General features: G+C 44.0%; 1 protein-coding gene across 1 annotated transcript in view; it reads left to right on the top strand.

Moving 5' to 3' along the window:
• The window catches only part of fras1 (Fraser extracellular matrix complex subunit 1), a 228,899-nt gene that overhangs the window by 117,990 nt on the left and 90,736 nt on the right, over nt 1–20,173 (top strand). The window contains exons 14-19 of the mRNA XM_022753768.1: nt 2,725–2,868; nt 4,512–4,652; nt 5,074–5,214; nt 5,317–5,484; nt 15,014–15,154; nt 18,900–19,046. Of these exons, the coding sequence (XP_022609489.1) occupies nt 2,725–2,868; nt 4,512–4,652; nt 5,074–5,214; nt 5,317–5,484; nt 15,014–15,154; nt 18,900–19,046 (882 nt within the window). The remainder of the gene's footprint in view (nt 1–2,724; nt 2,869–4,511; nt 4,653–5,073; nt 5,215–5,316; nt 5,485–15,013; nt 15,155–18,899; nt 19,047–20,173) is intronic.

A 20,173-nucleotide genomic window follows, 5' to 3' on the forward strand; every position in this document is an offset into this window, starting at 1 on the left:
TCTTCATGTCTCGTCTGAGTTTGGTTGCAACTGCACATTCAAATATTGTCACAGTTTTGAATGTCTCAGATCGTCCACTCTCTTCGGTCACACCCCAGCTTTGCTTGATTGGATCAAATATGAGTGACAAGGAAAAACAAATAGTTGCTGAACATATTCAACATCAGTGAAAACCTCTACACCGGCAGCGTGTCCTTTGTGAACGGCCTCATGGTGACTCTGTTTTCTGTTCTTCTGTGGCATGTGGTCTGACGTCACACCGCGCTTGATTGCATTTCATTGAACGGGTTACGAGGTATCCCGCTAGCCCTAAAAGACTAAACAGACGGGACTGAAAACGTAGTAAATATTTAATGACTCAGGTTAATTGCACATCAGAAATTCGGTGACAACAAAGCTCAGCGTGGAGGAGTGTAAACACAGCAAGGAAATTAAAAACGTATTTGATATCCCTCAAATGACATAACCGTGATGGAAGTAAAGTGTTTGTGTTAATGAGAGGAACCGGATGTGTGTGTGTGTGTGTCTGATGTTGTGTTCCTGGGAGGGAATATATATTTTCAAGATGATAAAGAGAAGGATGAAGAGAAAGTGAGAGGAGACATGAAGGTTGTTACCTGAGGAAAATCTGCAATCAATGGTGTACAAAGGATCGGGAGATTTATCTCACGCTGCTTTTCCAACAACTTTTTGCAATAACATATTTGATTAACTTCTGGCATCTTGCATTAATGGAGGGAGATTTCCATCAGCATGTCTTAAATGGTGCTGATTAAATTAATTGCACACTCTCCTCTGGTATCTAGTGATGTGTTTTGCTCACTCCATGCTGTCTGTATTCCCCTAATTTCCCTACATTTGACTCATCTCTGAGTAGCTTACAACATAAGAAAAATCAGGCCGTACCTGACTCTGTACGCCACCTCTAGCTCTCGGTCCAGGCCATGATTATCTCTCACCTCGACCGCTGCTCTGCCCTTCTGGTGGACTTCCCTTCGCGCACGGTGAAACCTTTGCAGACGGTCCAGAATGATTCTTCAATCAGCCCAAAAAGGGCACATGTCACTCCGCTCACGATCGACCTGCAGTGGCTGCTCATGGCCGCCCGAATCAAATTCAAGTCACGACTGCTGCCTTCAGAGTGACTTCTGGTCGGCCTCATGTTCCCTCTCAGCCACTGTGTTGCTCTAAGGAACGTCCTCAGTCTGTATCAGAGCGGGAGCATCCCTCTCTACCTACTCAGTTCTCCTCCTACACTGACGCTTTAGTGAAAGTCACTTCGGAGAAAAGCGTCTACCGAGTGAGTAAATGTAAATTTTACTTCACATTAGGCTGCACCTCCGACAGAGCCACACACCTGTATCTACCATCGCTCCTCACTCACAGGACGCTGATTGGTCCAAAACCTTCACCAGGTGAAGAGCTTGGAGCTTGACAAGATGGATTCTCGGTCGACTTTCCCATTCGATACCGAAAGGGTTTTAAGACTGCGGCCCCATTGCAGGAAGGTATTCATGGAGTTGCTGTGACAAACCTAGTTTCAGTTTTTTTTTGTGTGTTGGAGGAACATCCAATCAAACTATCGGCTGTTTGTAGATGATGATGGATACGCCCTCTGAAAAGATTCTCCTTCGTGCCGATGCAGTATTTGAAGTAAAACGGCACCAGCTTGTGAATGTGCGTCAGAAATGAGTTGTGAAGTAAACAGTGTTGTCAGCGCCAAGAGTTAGCTGTAACTGAGCCAGAGTTGCCACAGCACTCCTGTGTTTTCTTTATAGTTTGTTTTTGTCTTTTTGTTTTGTGCTTTATTTTTTTTTATTTATTGTTTTTATTTTATTTTTTTGTAGTCCTTGCTGTGGCATCTGGCTTTAGAGTGTGGGCCACTGGGAAATCACGGTGATCATACCAGCTGGTGCTGGAATAGGTTTTTGGAGCTTGTATTTGTTCACACACACACACACACACACACACACACACACAAACACAGGGATGAATGTGCAGGTGTAGGCAAAGGCACAGGAATACACACATGCATTACATCAAGGAAACAAGATTAATTCACTGATTAATTATGAGACTCCTCTTTCTGTGTGTGTGTGTGGGACTAATTCCTGGTTTGTTTCTCTGTCTCTTTGTCTCTTGCTCAAACACACACACACACACACACACACACACTTGCACACACACACACACACTCGCACACATACACAAATGTAATTTTTACATGGACTCCCCACATAGCTCACCCCTTCAGCCTCCCGCTCTCACTATTTGTCTGTGCTGTTGTTAATGCTTGATTTACCAGCACCCACAGAGCTACACACACACACACACACACACACACACACACACACACACAAACAAAAACACACACTCCCAATCAAGCTCTACAAAATCTTGTAGTTTGCATTTTGTAATCCTGATTATCTCTTTTGTCTTCAGTGTTTGTTTTTTGACCTAAAAAGTTAATGCAGAAAGTGCATTAAAGAAATCTTTGTGTTTTCCCATTAATTATGCAATTAACTACAAATCACACATAATGATCTTTTCAAATCAAACCTAGTTTCTCTAGATTAAGGATTATTTCTCCCACCTGCCAGACAGAGATTTGAAAGGGGCTTGATTTACTGTTGTAATGTAACGTGATGAATGTATGTATATCAACCTATCAGTAAGAAATAAGTAGATGCCTAGAGTAAAACATTTTTCTAATCTTTTCACCAGACTGTCACGAGTCGTGCTCAGGCTGCCGGGGGCCGAGCCAGCAGGAGTGCGTGGCATGTTCGGACGCAGCTGCCTTGCTCAAAGACGGGGAATGCGTCCCCGACTGTGGCGGAGGTTTCTACAGCCAAGACGGCATCTGCCACGGTAAAGTTGACGCGTGTCCACACTGCAAAGTAGCCGGGGAAAAACACGGAGGAGGAGGAGGAAGTGTCTTTGATGCTGTTAGGGACGTAGCAGGTTTTCTCCATTTAAAACCAGGATCAAATGTTAAGGATGAAGGTTTCATTTCACCCAGACCCGACACACACTTTTCATATTTTCATATTTGTACTTTTTACTTTGTTGTGGACTTGTCTGCTTCATGTTTCCCGGCCAGCAGTTGGACATAAACATCTTTTACAGTACACGTGAGCGTGGCAGTGGCCTGAGCAAAGGCAAGGACGAGCACAGTCACTGTGACTCAGCATCCTGCACCAGCACAGCACCCGTACTGTCGAATTTCAAAACCCTTTTGTACGAAGATATACGGAAGAGCCAAAAGCAACTTAAGACAGCGCAGCTGTCTGTCTGCGGCGTGTTCGCTCTGCAGCTCGACCTCATGAGGAGTGAAAGCTGAAATTGAAACAGACAAATGAAATGTCACAGCGTGAGCCGGTGCAGAATACAGTGAACCGCAGTAAACACCAAACACCATCTTAGACAGTGAGAGGTTTATTGTTGGCTGTGAACTGGAGGTGAAGGTTTGTTTGGGCTTGTTTTTTTTTTGTTGTTGTTTTTTTTAGCATCCCCCACGGAGCTTCTTGCCAGTCTCCTCTCCGTGTGGTGCCAGAATGATAAGTCAGCAGTAGCCAGAGTTAGCAAACAAACAATTAAAAAAAATACAATAATTAGCGGTTCTCTCTTCTCCCACTAATGAGGATTCATAGTCTCTCAGAAGAAAGAGATCCTGTATGAATATGGATGGTTTCTATTTTTGAGTGGTAAGAAGAAGAAGAAGAAGAAGAGGAGCGAGAATAGGTCTCCCTCAGGGCGACTGTGAACTTAGACTCACGTAGCTGAGCTCTTTCTTTGGTTCAAACCACCTGGAGGAGTTGAGGAGGAACTCTCTTCTTTTCCTGCAGCTCATGTGGAAAAGTTAAAGCGCTCAGCGAGGACACCTCTTTGAGAAAATGTCAAAAACCTAACCCCAACTTTCCGGAGAAAGGTCAAATCCATTAGAACTTGCCAGTTTGTGCTTTGAGGTCTGGTTTTTAAAATGTCAACATCTGGAGAGAGCTGAGGGGGTTTTTAACTTCTCCATTTTCCCCCCTCGGGGTTTCCTGGGCTGGATTTGATAGCTTTTTACTTTTGTCCCCTCCAGCGTGCCGTAGGAATCCCTCCCACTGATTTTAGCCTCTGTTTAGATGGAATCAAAGATCTGTTTGAGCACGTTCAGGTGTCAAAATGTCATGTCAGCATGGACTGCTACACACACACACACACACACACACACACACACACACACTCTAAAGTGTAGTGAATGCAGCTAAGTTTACTTTTTAACTTTTTTTATATATCTTATCGGTTTCTAAAGTTTTTTTTCACTGTTCAAACTACAACAAAACCTAAAAATATTTGCCAATAATTGAAGTGGAAAGTTGAACTAAGTGAAATTCAGTATCTCACAGACTGTGGTTAAGAGATTTTGCTCTTACTTGAAAATAATTTGCTCATTTTTAAATTGAGCCCAGGAGCATTTTATCGTCCTGACCAGAGGCCATTAACATTTACATGCTTGCGGTTCACAGCCTGCGATTCCTCCTGTGCCTCCTGTTTCCCTGACAACCCCAAGTGCATGAGCTGCCCTCCGGGGACCGCCCTGCATCATGGGAAATGTATTACCCAGTGTCCATCTCAGCATTACCTGGACAACCACAACAGATGCCGAGGTAGGCCAAGTCTTCGACCGCTACGACGCAAACTGATTCTTGACTTTGGAAACTACCGTTGTCAGGACTCAAGGTCCACTTACTTGCTCTGGAGCTTTTGACTGTATCACAGGGATCCAAATCAGCAGATTGAGTAGGCTCTGTTTGTTCAGTTGCCATGGAAATGTAGATTTTACACATAATTTTGCACAATTTGAGCATCTTTCCAAAATGTCAGGGGAAAAAAAAGTTGTCAGGTGTCAGTGTTTGATTGACAGCTGTACTGCAGTGGTAGTCAAGCATAGTAAGTTTTCAGTATTTAACTGTATTATTTATGCATTTTATTCACTTACATGAAGTTACATAAGCCCAGAAAAGTTAGTTTAGTTTAGTTTAAAGCAGCTGTTCTGGTTCACTTCTTCCCTTCTCCTCATCCCCTCAGCCTGCCACAGCTCCTGCGCCTGGTGTTGGGGTCCCTCAGTTTCCCAGTGTACCCTGTGTCCAGGTGGGCTCCTTCTCCACGAAGGCCAGTGTGTGGAGGTCTGTGGGGAGGGGCTGTACTCTCAGGATGATACCTGCCACAGTAAGGGCTTCATATGTTACGTATTAAACGTGTGGAGGTTGCTTTATAATTTTCCCACTCTGGCGTCTTCCCTTTTCAACCTTTCATCTCCGCTGCTTTCAGACTGTCACCCCTCCTGCCGCTCCTGTGTGGGACCGTTGGCGTCGGACTGTCTCGGCTGCCTCAAATCAGAGGAAGCCCTCTTGCCGCAGTCCGGTCTCCTCCAGCACGGCGTCTGCTCAGCTGGATGTCCCGCCCACGCTTACCTGGATGAGGTGCAGACATGCAGAGGTGAGTACATGGAGTTTTTGGACGACTTCCTCGTCTGTTTGTTCATCGGCAGGATTACGCAAAAAGTATTGAACTGATTTGGATTGAGCCAGGGGCGGATCCAGGAAGTTTCTATCACTTTCCTAAGCATTTGCAAGAGAAGGCATTTTTTAAAAACTCTTCTTCTTTTTTTTTTTTTTGTTGAATTCTCAGGAAATCATGTTTGGATCTTGATGTAAAATATTTCTGGTGTTGAGATTTATGAGTTTGTACAGTTTGGTGCAGATCCAGATGATTATCTGTTTCTGGTGAGAGGAAGATGTTGAATCCACATTACACAGAGTTGTACTTGTAAGTAACAGTACATGTGGCATCAGCGGCATTTAGGAATGCTTGCATCGGTGTCATCATTCAACATGCAACTGCTGTATAACATCATGCTGAGATCATCATTTCACCCCACAGCTAATGAAACCATACAGCTGCCATGCAGAAGGGTTAAAGATAATTATAGGTAGATAAATAAATAAAGGTGTACTGGAGAAAGAAAGCTGTGTAGGATTGTTTGGCCTTGGCTGAGGTCTGCGCTCTGCTGAGAGTTTCCTCCTTTATTCTGGAGAAAGCAGAACCAGTGAGGCCGAGCTGGAGCGACTCTGGTGTCATCGGACACGTCTGATCACAAGTTACCAAGCCAGTCAGCGAGTCAATCTCCAGTCACTTTGGGTTTCAACACAGGTGAAGTAATCGCTGCCACTTCTGCGATTTGTTCGACTTGAATGAACGCAACAGAATTCAATCAGAGCGCAGAGGAAAATCCATGACAAAGTAAATGAAATGTTGTTTATTCAACCAAGCTGCTGATCCGATTGCAAACTGTGCGCCATCATTTACACAAGATGAAGTAGTGCTGGAATATTTATCAAATAATTGATCAGTGAATTGACAGAAAATGAATGGACAACAACTTTAATAATTGTTTATCTGTTTTACCAAAGTGAAGCATTTGTTGGTTCCAGTAAGAGGATTTTAGAAAACCTTCTTACGATGAAATCATACCAGCTGTGACGCCCGTCAAAACATGCTTTTACCCATGAGTACACAGTAGTTATTACCACATATTACTACACACCTGTGAAGTTTATGACTGTATCTTGCAGGTTGCGATGTTATTACTGTGAGAACATCTGTCCACAGACAGAGAAACGCCTGCCAAAGTCTGAACACAACCTCTGTGGTAGTTCCTGCTAAAGCAGGTGTCCTGGATACTCATGTCATGAATAATCAGGTGAATGTTGACACTTTAATCTAACAAGCATTTGTCTTTAGTTTCGGATATTTTGTAGATGAAACAATTAGTCGCCTAATTAATAAAATTACTCGTCGAGTGATCAATCAGTGGTTGCAGCACCGCATATTAACTCACTTTCAGGTTTTCTGCTGCAACATGTTGAACACTTTCCTCTCTTTGTAACGTCTGCAAACTCCTGAGAGTCAAAGTTTGGTCTTGAGTTGGTGCGTCGAAGGTGTCTAGAATGGTGTGTGTGTGTGTGTGTGTGTGTGTGTGTGTGTGTGTGTGTGTTGTGTGGTGTGGTGTGTGTGTGTGTGTGTGTGTGTGTGTGTGTGTGTGTGTGTGTGTGTGTGTGTGTGTGTGTGTGTGTGTGAAGACTTTGGGTGTGTTTCTGTTTGGGGAAGGAAGATAGTGCGTGTGGAGACACCTGATTAGGTTGTTTATGAGTGTGAAATTGTGCGTGTAATGGGCTGGTTTTTATTAAGGTGGGTTCTAGGCTTGAACGCGGTAGTCTGTCAAGTGAGAATAATTATCACACACACCTACCAACACACACGTAAACACACACCACTGCAAACTACCACTTCCCTGCCAGAATGCCAGGAGGCATACGTTTCCTGATGTTTTTTTTTATTTTAAACAAAGCAGGACGACACTGAAGAGGAAAAGAGAGATGAAAAGACCATAATCAGTTTTCTTTACCTCCCTCCTACCTCCAACTGTGTGCTGTGAAACTCCATCCGTTCACCGCTCTACTGTCTTCTTACCTCCCTGTTCAGACTTAGTGCCCACTGACCATGCTGCGTTTAGTATTTGGCAGGGAGAGAGGTATTTGTTCTACCTGCTGTCACTTCATCGAGCGCAGCCAAGTCATTTGCCAGCGCTGGCGTTTCGCTCGGCTCCCCTTTTCTCTCTGCTCACTTCTCCTCTGCCGGAGCGTCTGTTACCTGACACGAGACGAAGCACACGCTGCCACGCAGCGGTTTTATTGCCACTTGCTTACATGAAAGTTAAATCTGAAGCACTTTGTTGACAGAGGAATGCTTGTGAGTGAGAGCCGTTTTGATGAACATGAGGTGGAGAATATGGAAGTGATCCAGATCTAGAAGAAGGATGTTGCAAGTCTTTTATGGACTGAGTCGGTTTGATACTACTGAGGATGGAAACATGTCTCGTCATTCGATACCAACTTTTAAAACCTAAAGGAGTAAATGAGTAAATCTCATGAATACATTTTAATACCTCTCCCTTTTAAACTGTTATTGTTGAATAGTCTTGTTTTCAGTCTTGCTGTCTCTTCTCTGTTGTCCTTCAAGAATAATTACTAGTTTATCAGTTTTGAGTCACTACATCCAACAAGTTCCCCCAAGTTTTAAACAAGTACATTCTGTCAATTTACAGGAAAGGTGGTTGCTTTAAACGTGCATTTACTACTTTAGAATCAACTTCATAGCGTTTACGAGTCAGCCGTGTCTTGATATGTTGCTCCTGTGATGCAGTTACAGTCATTAGTCATCTCTGAACCATTCGTCATTAGGATGTTTTTGGTTGACTGCAGCGTACCTGGGTATAATATGTAGTAACTCCAAGTCAAAAAACTGAAGCCTACACACTGCCTATCTCACTTTAAAGGCATTAAGATTTAAAAGCCAGTGGAGGGAGTGCAGGAGACGAGGCTCGCTGAATTCTGGGTAGACTTGTCGGGATTTCCCACGGTGCTGCAGATAAGTCCTTGCTGCCTGCTCACAGTCACTCAGCGGCTGAGTTTCAGGGTGCGAGAGCAGCTCAGTGATCGTGACGTTAATGACAGGGTGCCCCGAGGAATGTCTTTATAGTTTCCCCCGCAAGCTGATGCTTCCTGGATTCCTCGAGCTTTGAAACATCATAATTGGTCGCCTCCGTCGTTAATACATAACAATTCCCCGATTCCTGTGTTGTTTGTCGTGCGAGTAAAGAAGCGAGTATCACTGAGACTGAAATCCTGCTTGCTGGAGTTTGCAACCTTAAATATTAATCTACAAGCTTCAGATTAGTTCGCATGATTTTATTTTTACCTTAGAATAAGGAATATGCAGGGCTCCTTCTTTTAATACGTCAAACAGCCTGAAGACAAATAGAGAATAACAAGATTCTTCATTTTGCATCACACTCGAGCAGTTGTTGAGCAAATGTATCCCAGCAACAGGGACTCATCAGTCTGCATCACTTTGATTTTTTGCGATGTGGAGCCTGAAGCCATTTGGGTAATAGCATGATTTGTCTCCTCACAACAGTTTACTTTTAAGTTCAGAGTGGGCCAAGCACCAGAGAAAATTTTTGTTTACCTGGAATTGAAAAGCCGTTAGCACTATTGGATTTCCTTTATCATCCCAGAGGAGACAATTACAAATCGATGAGAGGTAGTTGGATGGGACCGTCCTCAAACACCCATTCATCTCTTTGATCGTCACGGCACCCACACCGAGCCAATACAGGAAGTAGAGTTTTTAAGTTTGAGTTTAAGGCTGTTGTCACTGTCAGGAAATTTGGTTTTGTAGAAAAGATATTCACAATAAGAAGTTACAAAGCAGAGTGGACCTTTAATGGGATGTTGTTACACTTCAAATAAGAACTTCAGTCTGTTTTTTGTTTTTTTTTGATCCGTAGCCATCTGGAGGCTCCTTCATCCCCGCCTCTATGGGAACGCAGTCTGGCACCACCTCCCGGTGCCGGGCCCCCTGCCTCGTGCGCCTCCTTGATCCAGTCCTCCCAGTGCACAGGCGGTTCAAACACCCATTCATAACCTATTTCCAAGGCCTCTCACACCGTGACACCATTTCAGGCCTTAGTGATGTCTGTCAGAGAACTTTACTGCCCAGGTCCAGGTCCACATGCAGCTGGCAGCCCGTCAGCTCAGTGAGGAGGCCTGTTGACGTGCTGTTGGCTGGTGCAGTATTCTCTGCCACCATCTGCAGCAGCGGTTCCCAACCTTTTCTAACACATGGCACCACTTGAGAATCTCAAAAACGGTTTGGTGGCCCACATCCAAACCTGTGACGATACGGGTATACAGAAAGCTCAATTCTTCTTCTTCTTTTTTGTTGCTAAGCAGTTATTTCGATTCTCCAGTTGTTGCCACAACATCATCTTTTAACACGCAATCAGGCCGAGGTCGCAAACAAGTACACGACGTGGTCCGGCCGGCGCCGACATAAAGGGACCGATCATTGGCTGATCACAGTGATAGTGCAAGATCATTTTTGTTTCAGGATTCATCGGCCCACTGGCGATACCTCGGTGGTCCACCAGTGAGTTAGTTTATTATTATGCACACAATCACTTTACTCTCAGCTCATGCTCGTCTCAGTCTATTGTGATCATTCAGAACGGTATTAATTTGCCTTTTTTTCCCCCCACTTACTCTGTCCTCTGGCTTTGCTCTTTAAAAAAACATTTTCCAGCTTCATTTGCAAACATTATTTCTGGATGTGGCAACGAAATGTCACGTATTGTTTCTGCTGTCATGGTCGACATTACCCGGCCCTCCCGTTATTTGTCGTTTTGTGTTTGTCGTGTTTCTTGTGCGATGTCAAAAATGCATGTGGCATGTGCGGTAAAAGCATCAGGCAATAAAAAACACTTAAATTCGATTTGAGCTGCACTTGATGTGATGTGATTTGAATTGTGTCTCAGCCACCTCTAATGATTAAATATTGGATTTCTGATTTTTTCCGTGCCCACACTTTAGAAAAAGAAGGCTTTGTTATTGTCATACAGACAATTGGATTTGAATTGCTTGTCTCAGCGTAGAGTTATTTTGTACATCAGCTATTGTGTCTGACTAAGTGCCACTTATCTAGTTTGCTTTCACTCCGAGCTTCCTAATAGCCGAGGATCAACTCGATAAATGACGTGTCATTAAAGCTCCGTTCACAGTAATATATAAATCAGTTGTTCCACTCTGCCTTTTTTTTTTCTCAGCAACAAAGGTTTCCCTCAGTGGAGTGTCAGTGGGTTCAGGTGTACGGCTGGAAACAATGCAGGCTATTGTACGAGTTTGTCTTCATATATATGTGTGTGTGTGTGTGTGTGTGTGTGTGTGTGTGTCAGAGAGTGTGTGTGTTGCTCTGACAGATACTCAGACCTCTGCAGCAGCTACCGTCCCGAAGGAAAAAAGCGGGACGGTGTGTAAACATGTACATGAGACACTCAGACTCCAGCATTTATGTACACACATACGCACACACTCAAACACACACACACACACACACACACACACACACACACACACACTCGTGTACATATTTAAGTGGGCAGGAGCGGACAAGCTATCAGATGTCTGAAGGCAAATTCCAGGCTGTAAATCCCTCTCCCCTCCAGGCAGCAGACAGAGAGAGTTGGCGTGGAGGAGATTTAACGCTGCTCGGTGGACAACACAGCGTCACGTACGGGAAGGGGTTAACGCCTGCCCGAACTGTGTTGGATCACTGGTCACGTCTTACTGCATATCTGCTCGCCAGTTTTTATCACTTAAATCTGTTGTGAACTCGAGCTTTCGCAGCAGGTGAGCATCTGACCCTTCTTACAAAAACATGAGTCATGTTTGGTCTGTGTGGATATCTGTTTCTCTGGCTCTTCTGCCTGAGACTAGAAGCCTCAAAGCCTGATGACCTGAGCCTGAGGTCAGAAGGCGCCGCCGTCTCCTCTTGAGTCTGAACTTCAGGCGCAAGGTTTACATAGCGACCAGAAGAGAGGCTGCAGATAAACGCAGAGGGGAGGAGGTGTGCTCGCAGGGCTGTCGGGTGTGAAGAGCTCAGAGACTCAGGATGATGTTGGTATCAGTCTACCGCTCCTTTGCGTTACAAAAAAAAAAAAAAATCACTTCACCTCTTTCACTTCCTTGCCACCTCCTGCGGGAGCTGACTGGGTGGGAACCCCTGGGAGGTCCAGAGGTGAATGAAGCTGCTGTGGGGAAAAGGACATCAGCGCTTCTCGATGACGATGTGGACAATCTTTCTTTGGCTCTGATCCACCTCTCAGATGAATCGTACAGACGTCGTATTTAATAGCTGCTTTATTTTGATATTTAACTTTAAAAGTTCAATCGCCGCTAATCAGACCACTGTTAGCTGTTAGCCAGCTAGCGGCACATGAACAAGTTCTGATGTGACTGAACTTTCAAATCAAAACAACTTTCGTACAGAACCTCATAGATAAATAACAGCGCTGTTCCAACGGATACTCCATATGAACTAAAGAAAAAGTGAGATTGGTTGTGACACAATTCATAAACCGAAGACGGCATCATGGATGAAGAGTAGCGACAAGCAGACAGACGTCAGAAAGAAGCGTCCAAACGGGCAGAAATTCAACTTCCAGTCAGGACTTTCACAATAAAAATTAGAGTGGAAATATGATGCAGATCGTGATTCTACTTACCAAAAAGATTGTCATGTGGTGTTTAGTCTACACTGTAGAAATCTAGTGAGGTATCTACCTGGTTAGATATCAGACTCAAGTCAGATTGGAAAAAAAACACATTTTCTCTTGCTGTATTTGCGACTCCACTGGCAGAACAGTCACCCATTGCATTTCCATTTCCTCAAAATGATCTCTCTGAGGGAATGGGATGACTTCTACGATACCATAACAGAGCAGAATCAATGTGAATGATACTTCAGAGGAATGAGATATAACCGTTCACTTGTGTTCCTCTCTCCTCTGCACTGATGTAATGATCGGCCCAGTTTCTGCACCAAGAGGATCGCCGTGCCCACCGCAAATTATGACCCCATCAGCACAAAGCAAAGTAATGAATCTGATTCCTTGAACACGTGCATCAGATAAGGCGCGGTGAGAACACCCGCACGCGTGAATTTGGGCGCTGCGTGAATCAATATACACTCGCCGCCCTGCAACAAATTAGATATCCAAGCTGCAATAAAAAGAATGAAAGGCTGCCTATTGTTCTTACTCTCTTCCTATTATTAATTCACACTGACAGGAAGCCTATTTAATATGCGTCCGAGTGTGTGTTTGTTTTATGGCTGTTAATATGAAGGTTTGTGTGGAGCTTGTTTTGGCAGCATGAGCGGGATGTGCGTTTACGTCACACAGATGTGACCAAAAAAATGAGTGAAAGAGCACGCCGGCGGACGGTAACCTCAATCAAGGAGACACGCACGAGATGTCTTTCATCTCGGCTGACCAATTTAAGCTGCCATATTTGACAGAGGAGAAGGGGATTATGGGTAGAGAGCAGGGAGAAGGTGGGCGATGACGGGACATCAGATTGATGGTTTCGGCGGACGGTGACACCGCTGTGACTTTGCAAAGTCCCCGCTCTGACACTGAGGGGCTCCCAAAGGGTAACTGTTTTTGCAGGTTGAGACACGCACACACACACGCGCACACACGCACACATGCACACACGCACACACTGCAGAGTTGGCTCAGGTAGAGCACCAGTCTGCTGCTGCCAGTGGCTGTCATACAGTGTGTACACAAGACCCGGATACATCTGACAGCTCTCTGAAAGAATCTGGAGAGGAGCAATTATAAACACACACATACTTCAGTGCAAATATACTAAAAAAAAAAAAAAAAAGTCAGGTAGTAAAAAACACACACACACACACACTTGGTGCTCCTGGCCAGTTGGTGACAGGCCTTTTGTCTTTCATTCCCACTACCTCCAGCGGCAGCGGCGGCGGCAGCAGCAGCCGGCTGGTTCGTGGCTCCGCTCGGCTGCCAGAGCTGATAGCGTTGCTCAGCTATTTGTCTTCATGCTGCCAAAGCAGACATCAAAGGCTGCACAGAAGGCCAAGTTCCAGGGCAGCTGTGGTGTGGGGGTGCAGGGTATGGGAGCATGTAAGGGAAAGGTTAAATAATCCGGGGGCCAGGGAGGTTGCATGTATTTGAAGCCAAGAACATATATACAAAAAAAACCTTTACACATGAAGCTGAATTGAATACTGGTTAAATGTGTAATAGTGGCCAGTTAAAAGCTGTACAATTCTTAAAATGCAGCAGCTTATCTTTATTCCAAATAAGATGCTTGTATCAGGTAAGAGCAGTTCACTTCACTTCAAAACTTTCAAATCAAACTTTATCTTAGATATATAGTTAAATTAGAAATCCTTTACTCCCTGCTAATTAATTCCAAATTTATTTCCTTTCATTAAATTCAGGGCCATTTATTAAGTCATAACTGCTCTCAAACTTATTCCTCATAACTTATTATTTAATTTAACTTTATTGAATTAATTAATTTGCTCTTAAATGTTGTCCTGCTGCATTTCTTGGTGGATATGAAGGTATTTCAGTTGTATTTGTCTTTGAAACTTTGCTTGTCTTTTACTGATCCTTGAACGCGAGCGTGGCGTTTTGCTGCTGTTCAGAGGTCAAGTTACCTGATGTAACTTTGAACACTTCACTTACGATTTCCGAATGTTATAATCTATATGAGATTTAAATCATCCTAAACCGATCGTTGTGGAAGTTTTATGTTTCATTATCTACACTCAATAGTTAGGACTATTAAATATGCTCCACTGCTCAGAAGAGCATATTTCAGGAGTCTTTGCTGGCGTGTGGCCGCCTTGGATCAGGCTCTCTGAGCTGGCACTGACTCCGGTGTTAATGTGTAACTTCTGATTGGTGAAGCGGGCTGCTGGCCTCATCTGAGTGTTACATTACCTCCTAGCTGGCAGGGCGGACAGGAAGCTCTTCATCAGAGTCAGATTCCACAGAATGCCAACAGCGTGGGAACGTGATACAGCAAAGTGGCCGCAGGATCACAAAAAACTGTGGCGAAAAAATGGGCCGCAGCTCAGACGCAGGTACTGCGGGGCTGCAACTGTTTTTAGGTGTGACACTTAACAGCCGTCCTCCATTTAGTTTCTATGCATTTATGCTGCTAAATTAGTGATATAGTTCACAGCAAAACAAATCCGCAATGCCCCTCAGCCGATTTCTCATCACACTTCAACAGTGGTTGCTTCTGAGCTTCATACTAAAATTATTTTCCACAAACAAAAACCTTTACTGTAGAAAAATACTGATACAGCAAAGTTTTAAAGCTAGAAACCAGGATGTCAACTCATTCTGTCATTTTATTTTTCTTACTGTGGCAGGAGGAGGAAGGCAGTGAGGAGGAGGAGGAGGAGGAGGAGGAGGAGGAGGCACAGTTTGGGACTGAACATACTCTGTCCCCTGTCCACGGCTTTGTGTGTTTCTTCTTGTAGGGAATATGAAAAGTGTTCTGTGTGTCCTTTTTTTCAGAGTGTCATCCCTCCTGCCGGCGCTGCACCGGGCCATCTGCAGACAACTGCACGTCCTGTCCCTCCTCGTCCGGCCTGCACGACGGTCGCTGCGTCACCTCCTGCCCGCAGGGCTTCTTCATCCAGGACAATCAGTGCCAAGGTGAGAGCGCACATATTTCAGCTGCTATGTTTGTCAGCACACCAACTGACAAAAATCCCCAGCCCCCGCTTCTAACCTCAACTCTCAAGACAGCCCCGTGAAGCCGTGAGGACTGGAGGGGACACTCTCCAAACATGTCCTCGGGGTTGGAAGCTGGTCCTCCGTGTTCCAGGAGAGAGTTGGTGTTCATGTCTAGGACAGCGTTTAATAATTTAAATATGTACCTGATGCTTTTAACTGCAGCACCTTGCGGATTCCTACAGTAAAATAAAAAACAATCACCGTTGTCATAGTTACTAGCAGTGCCTCTAAAACCAGTTGTTCTCCAAACTAAGCCCACTGGTGTTGTGGACCTGTAACAGTTGGTGCCTCAGTTAGAGTGTGTTTGATACCGACACTAGTTTCAGAAAAGCCTCAGATATGGTATCAGGTATCGGCGAGTACGCAAGTCTACGCGCCGATTCAGTGCCACGTAATGTGTTCATAAACTTTATAATGTCTCGGATAAAACTGCACTTTTCCCAGAAATCAATTCTTAGCTTACACAGGAAGTTGCGCTGCGCAGCCACTGGCAACTACTGTTTTAGAGCAGCGAAGAAGAAAAGCTGTGTCCCAGTTCAGGGGCCACATCCTTTCTGAGGACGTGGTCTACGCAGGCGTGGCCCTTCGTAGCTGTCGGTGTTGTTCGTTTTTATTTTCATCACTGACACCCAATGAATCTTCAAAAAGGCGACCACCTAGCTACGCCGCTATGACGCAGTCGGTCTTTGAATGCCGCCTCCGAAGGATGACGGTAAGTCGGGTTAGTAGTATACAGCTGTTATGGTGTCAGAACATCTGTAGCCTCAACCTGCCTTAATCAGGAATAAACCATAGTGGCTGCACAATATAAGCAACAAAACTTGTTTAAAATGTTCCTCCCTGTCTGACGGGTGTTTAACACCTCAACATAATTTGACTGCAGAGGAAAAAAGACAGGGAACAGCTTCGGCATGTTACTAGAAAGTCTAATGAAAAGTTGTGAGAAGTTGTGATTAATGACGAGTTGAGCTCAGATTTATAGGACAATGGTATACTCATAACAAATTTTCACATTTTTCTTCATATGCGGAGGGAAATTAAACAGATACTGTAAATGAGCCAAATTGTAATTATAGGAGAAATATGAGTTTCTTTTTTCCTTCTTCTTCTTCTTCTTCTTCCTCTTCTTCTGAGGCTGTTTGAAGGGACTCGGGGGAGTTCCGATCCGATCTCTTTAACGAGTCCAGTTAGTTTTTAGTTTAGTAAGTGTAATGAAAAACACTGACATTACACAAAATTAATTAACGTGACGAGCTCGGGAATGTGTGCAATATATATATATATATATACCTGTTAAAAATTCAGTTTGTGTTCACCGCAGAATTAGATGCATTTTCATGAGAGGTCACTTGGCGCAGGCTTTTTAACAGTGTGGCGTGAAAGTGGGATCAGTGAGTGTGTTTACTCTGTGAAGCGCAGTTGCACAAATTACACGGTTAATGGTTTAGTTGTGTTTGAAAGCTGCAAGTAGAAACGTTCAGGCTAAATTAACAGCACAACAAACACCAGCGGCAGGAAGAATCAAGGTCAGATCGACTCCTGCCTTTTATATAGCACCAAACTGAATGTAGTAAACAAACGTAGATGTATGGAGTACCAGTGCAGTAGCTACCACAGCACGCACACACACAAACACACACACACACACGCACACAATTACCCTCCTCTTTAATGAAAATCCATTCGCTCTAATTTCCCATTCATTACCTCGGCTCAGTTTCTTGCAGGACGACCCTTTTATTTACATCCACCAGCTTCATCCTCGGGTTATTTTTTTAAACACGATGAATTTTATTGTTTATCCTGAGGAAAACAAAAACAGCACCGGATCTCTTAATAATGTTTTTTTTTGTTTTGTTTTGTTTTGTTTTTGTTTTTGTTTTGCTCCAGACTTTGGTTGGGAAATTGAAACGGCACGCGCTGCTGTCTACCTAGACGGTGAAGAAGAACAATGGGTTTAGATTATGTTCCCCCTTGGATAGCAAAATAAATGGGGTTTGTTTGCTCACTGGTCCTCGTCTCCTTCAGTGCTGGATCGGCTCATTAGAAGCCACCCAGATACCCTGAAGAAGTATTGTATTTCTGTCTTGAACAGAGTAAACTTTCACCACAAAGTTTTGGTGTTTGTTTGTTTTTTAATGCCAGACAATACAACAGTAATTTAGTTCAAGCTTCATTTAATCGATATTTTTATTATAATTGCAATTAATCAAATTACTGTGAGTAATGTGAGGAGGATGGCTGATATAATTATCATCAGCTCTTGTACCTCATAGGTTTTTTGTTTTCCGGCACATTTGCTCTCCGTGTTTTCCTCATCTCTGTTTCCAGCAGCAGCAGAAACCTGTTTCCCACAAAATGACGAGTAAACAAGCTCTGATTAACCCTCTTTACGCCACCAGACGGCCTAAAGACTAAACTCAGAGAGAAGCTGGTGAAGAAAGAGGAACATCTAGCAACTAAAGAGACAGATGTTTTTTCTCAGGAGCTGAAAAGAAAGTGAACGTTGCATTCACATTCATCAGGTGGCCACAAACACAGTGACAAATGAAGAAACATGGTGCTGCTGCATGTCTGACGGGTGTGTAACTAAGCAACTGTTTGCTCATGTGTCTGCAGTCAACTTCGTAAGTTAAAGGTCCCGTATTTTACACTTTCGCTGTGTTGATCCATTAGAAGATATATTTGTGGTTTTAAGAACCAAAAACCATCTCAGTGTAGTTTTACATGTCCTCTCTCAGGCTTCTCTCTGGAGCTCTAGTAACAACAGGTCAGTGAGCCAATCAGAGGAGAGGAGGCTCTGAGCCTCTCTTCTGATTGGCTCACTGATTTTCTGATTGATCCAATAAAAATATAGCAGATTTCACGTAAACACTCAGAGAAACCAAATCCTGCAAGGTTTGGATGGTGGGTCCAGGTGGGTGGGGCTTGTTGACTGCTTTGTTGTGACATCACAAAGTTACAGGAAGTCCTGACGGCTGGTTTTAAGGCTCAGTTTCTGAATACAGGCTGTGTGCATTTCTCTGTGGACTAAGGCTTTGATACTTTCACAGTATTAATATAGAACCTCGACCTGATGACACAATGTGATAAACAGTGAATGAATAACAACCTCGACCAAATGGTCGTAGAACATCTCTCAATAAAAAACATTATCTGTCTGCTGCAAATATTTCACCTGCTTTATCACTTGTTTATTTCGTGGTTGTGTGGAGTATGAAGTATCACCATGACCCCCCCCCCCCGCTCCCCCGCCCCCCCCCCCCCCCCCCCCCCCCCCCCCAACATCACTGTACTTAATGGTTGTTCTAACAGCTCAACAGTGTACAATGTGGTTGATGGTTAAAAACACAGTTAATAATTCTTGGGCAGTACTCAAAGAAAACCTCCATCGTGAATTAATTCATCTCCTACTCCTCCTCTACCCCATTTTTTTTTTTTTTTTTACCTCATCCTTCCCTGCCTCCTTTCTTTTCTCTTTTCCTTAAACTCTCTCTTCTCCTCCTCTTTCCTCTCTTCTCACTTTTTCTTGCTCCCCCTCTGTTTCCAACCCACTTCTCCTCCTTGCCTCCTCTCCTGTCACTCCCTTTTAACTTGTGTCACTACTTTAAACTTATTTCTTGTCTGATTTTGACCTTTTTCTTCTGTGTCTTCCACCCCCCAGCGTGTCACCCGTCCTGCCAGACTTGCTCCGGCTCCTCGCAGGCCGACTGCACCTCCTGCCCCCCGCTGGCCTCCCTGCTTAGCGGCTACTGCAGGACGAGCTGCCAAGATGAGCATTTCCTCGACGCTGTCACTAGAGAGTGCCTCAGTAAGTCGGCTTAGATGAATGTGCGTGCGTGTGTGTGTTTGGGTGTGCCATGAGTGCTTGTATTTTTAGCCTGGGTCGCCGCAGTGTGAATGGAACCAGCAACTCCAGTGGGGGTTAGTGCCTTGCTCTGCTTACTGAGCTTCATTAAACACACACAGACAAATCACGTGTATATCTGCAGCTACGATTACCTGCTTTATGCCTGCTGCAGTGCTGCCGACGGTGCTTTCCAACCAGATAACCAGAAGTTCAGAGGGACTTATACGTGAAACCACCGAGCGGCAAAATTAGGTCAAGCTATCACGACCACGCCCACTTAGGAGACAGGAAGTGTATATCATTTCCTACCATTGGCGCCGCTTGTAAATTGCGCCTTTGTTGTAGACTGTCTTTGGTTTTGACTGTAGGTGAGTCTCATCAGAAAAGCTTTGTTTTAAAAGAATCCACACTTCCTCTCTTTTCTGGTGGAGAAACTTTTTATTATAAGAATTTAAATGTTGGAATTTGTTGTTCAGTATGAGATGATGGCGGCACACAAATCCACCCTTTTTTTTTTTCAATCACTTTCTGAATAATTAAAGAAACACAGCTTCACCAAATCCTTCATCCCAGCTGGTCTTGGTCCGGATTCACTCTTCTACCCAAAAAAAAAACACCCCAAAAACCACTGAAATTAGTTCCAGTCAGAGCAGTTGGCAGAATATAAAACCTTTCATCAGCAAGTTTACTCACCTACTTTGAGTTTATAGCAGCTGTTGACGTCGGCCAATCAGCCATCTGCAAGTAAATGATAAGAAGACGTTGTCTCAGAAAGTCCTATTTATTTTCTAATAGAAACACTCAAGTGACAGTTTGAGCACTTGAAGTCTTGGATGGAGATGAAACTGGCTGAATCATTATTACAAAAAAATATCTGCTTCTTTGACTGGAAAAAAAAAAAAGGTTACAAGCCTGAGAAGTCCAATCACTAAGGCTTATATTCTGCTTTGTGCATCGCTAACAGTGCGCTAAAGCTAAAGATCACACTTAAAAAATTCAGTGTCAAGTTTGAAAAAATATATTTGCCACTGTTTTGCTCCAAATTTGCAAGAAATAAGTATTTAATAGTATTCAGAGTCAGAAAAAAT

Source organism: Seriola dumerili, unplaced genomic scaffold, assembly GCF_002260705.1.
Source record: "Seriola dumerili isolate Sdu_G_001 unplaced genomic scaffold, Sdu_1.0 BDQW01000193.1, whole genome shotgun sequence".
Lineage (NCBI taxonomy): Eukaryota > Metazoa > Chordata > Actinopteri > Carangiformes > Carangidae > Seriola > Seriola dumerili.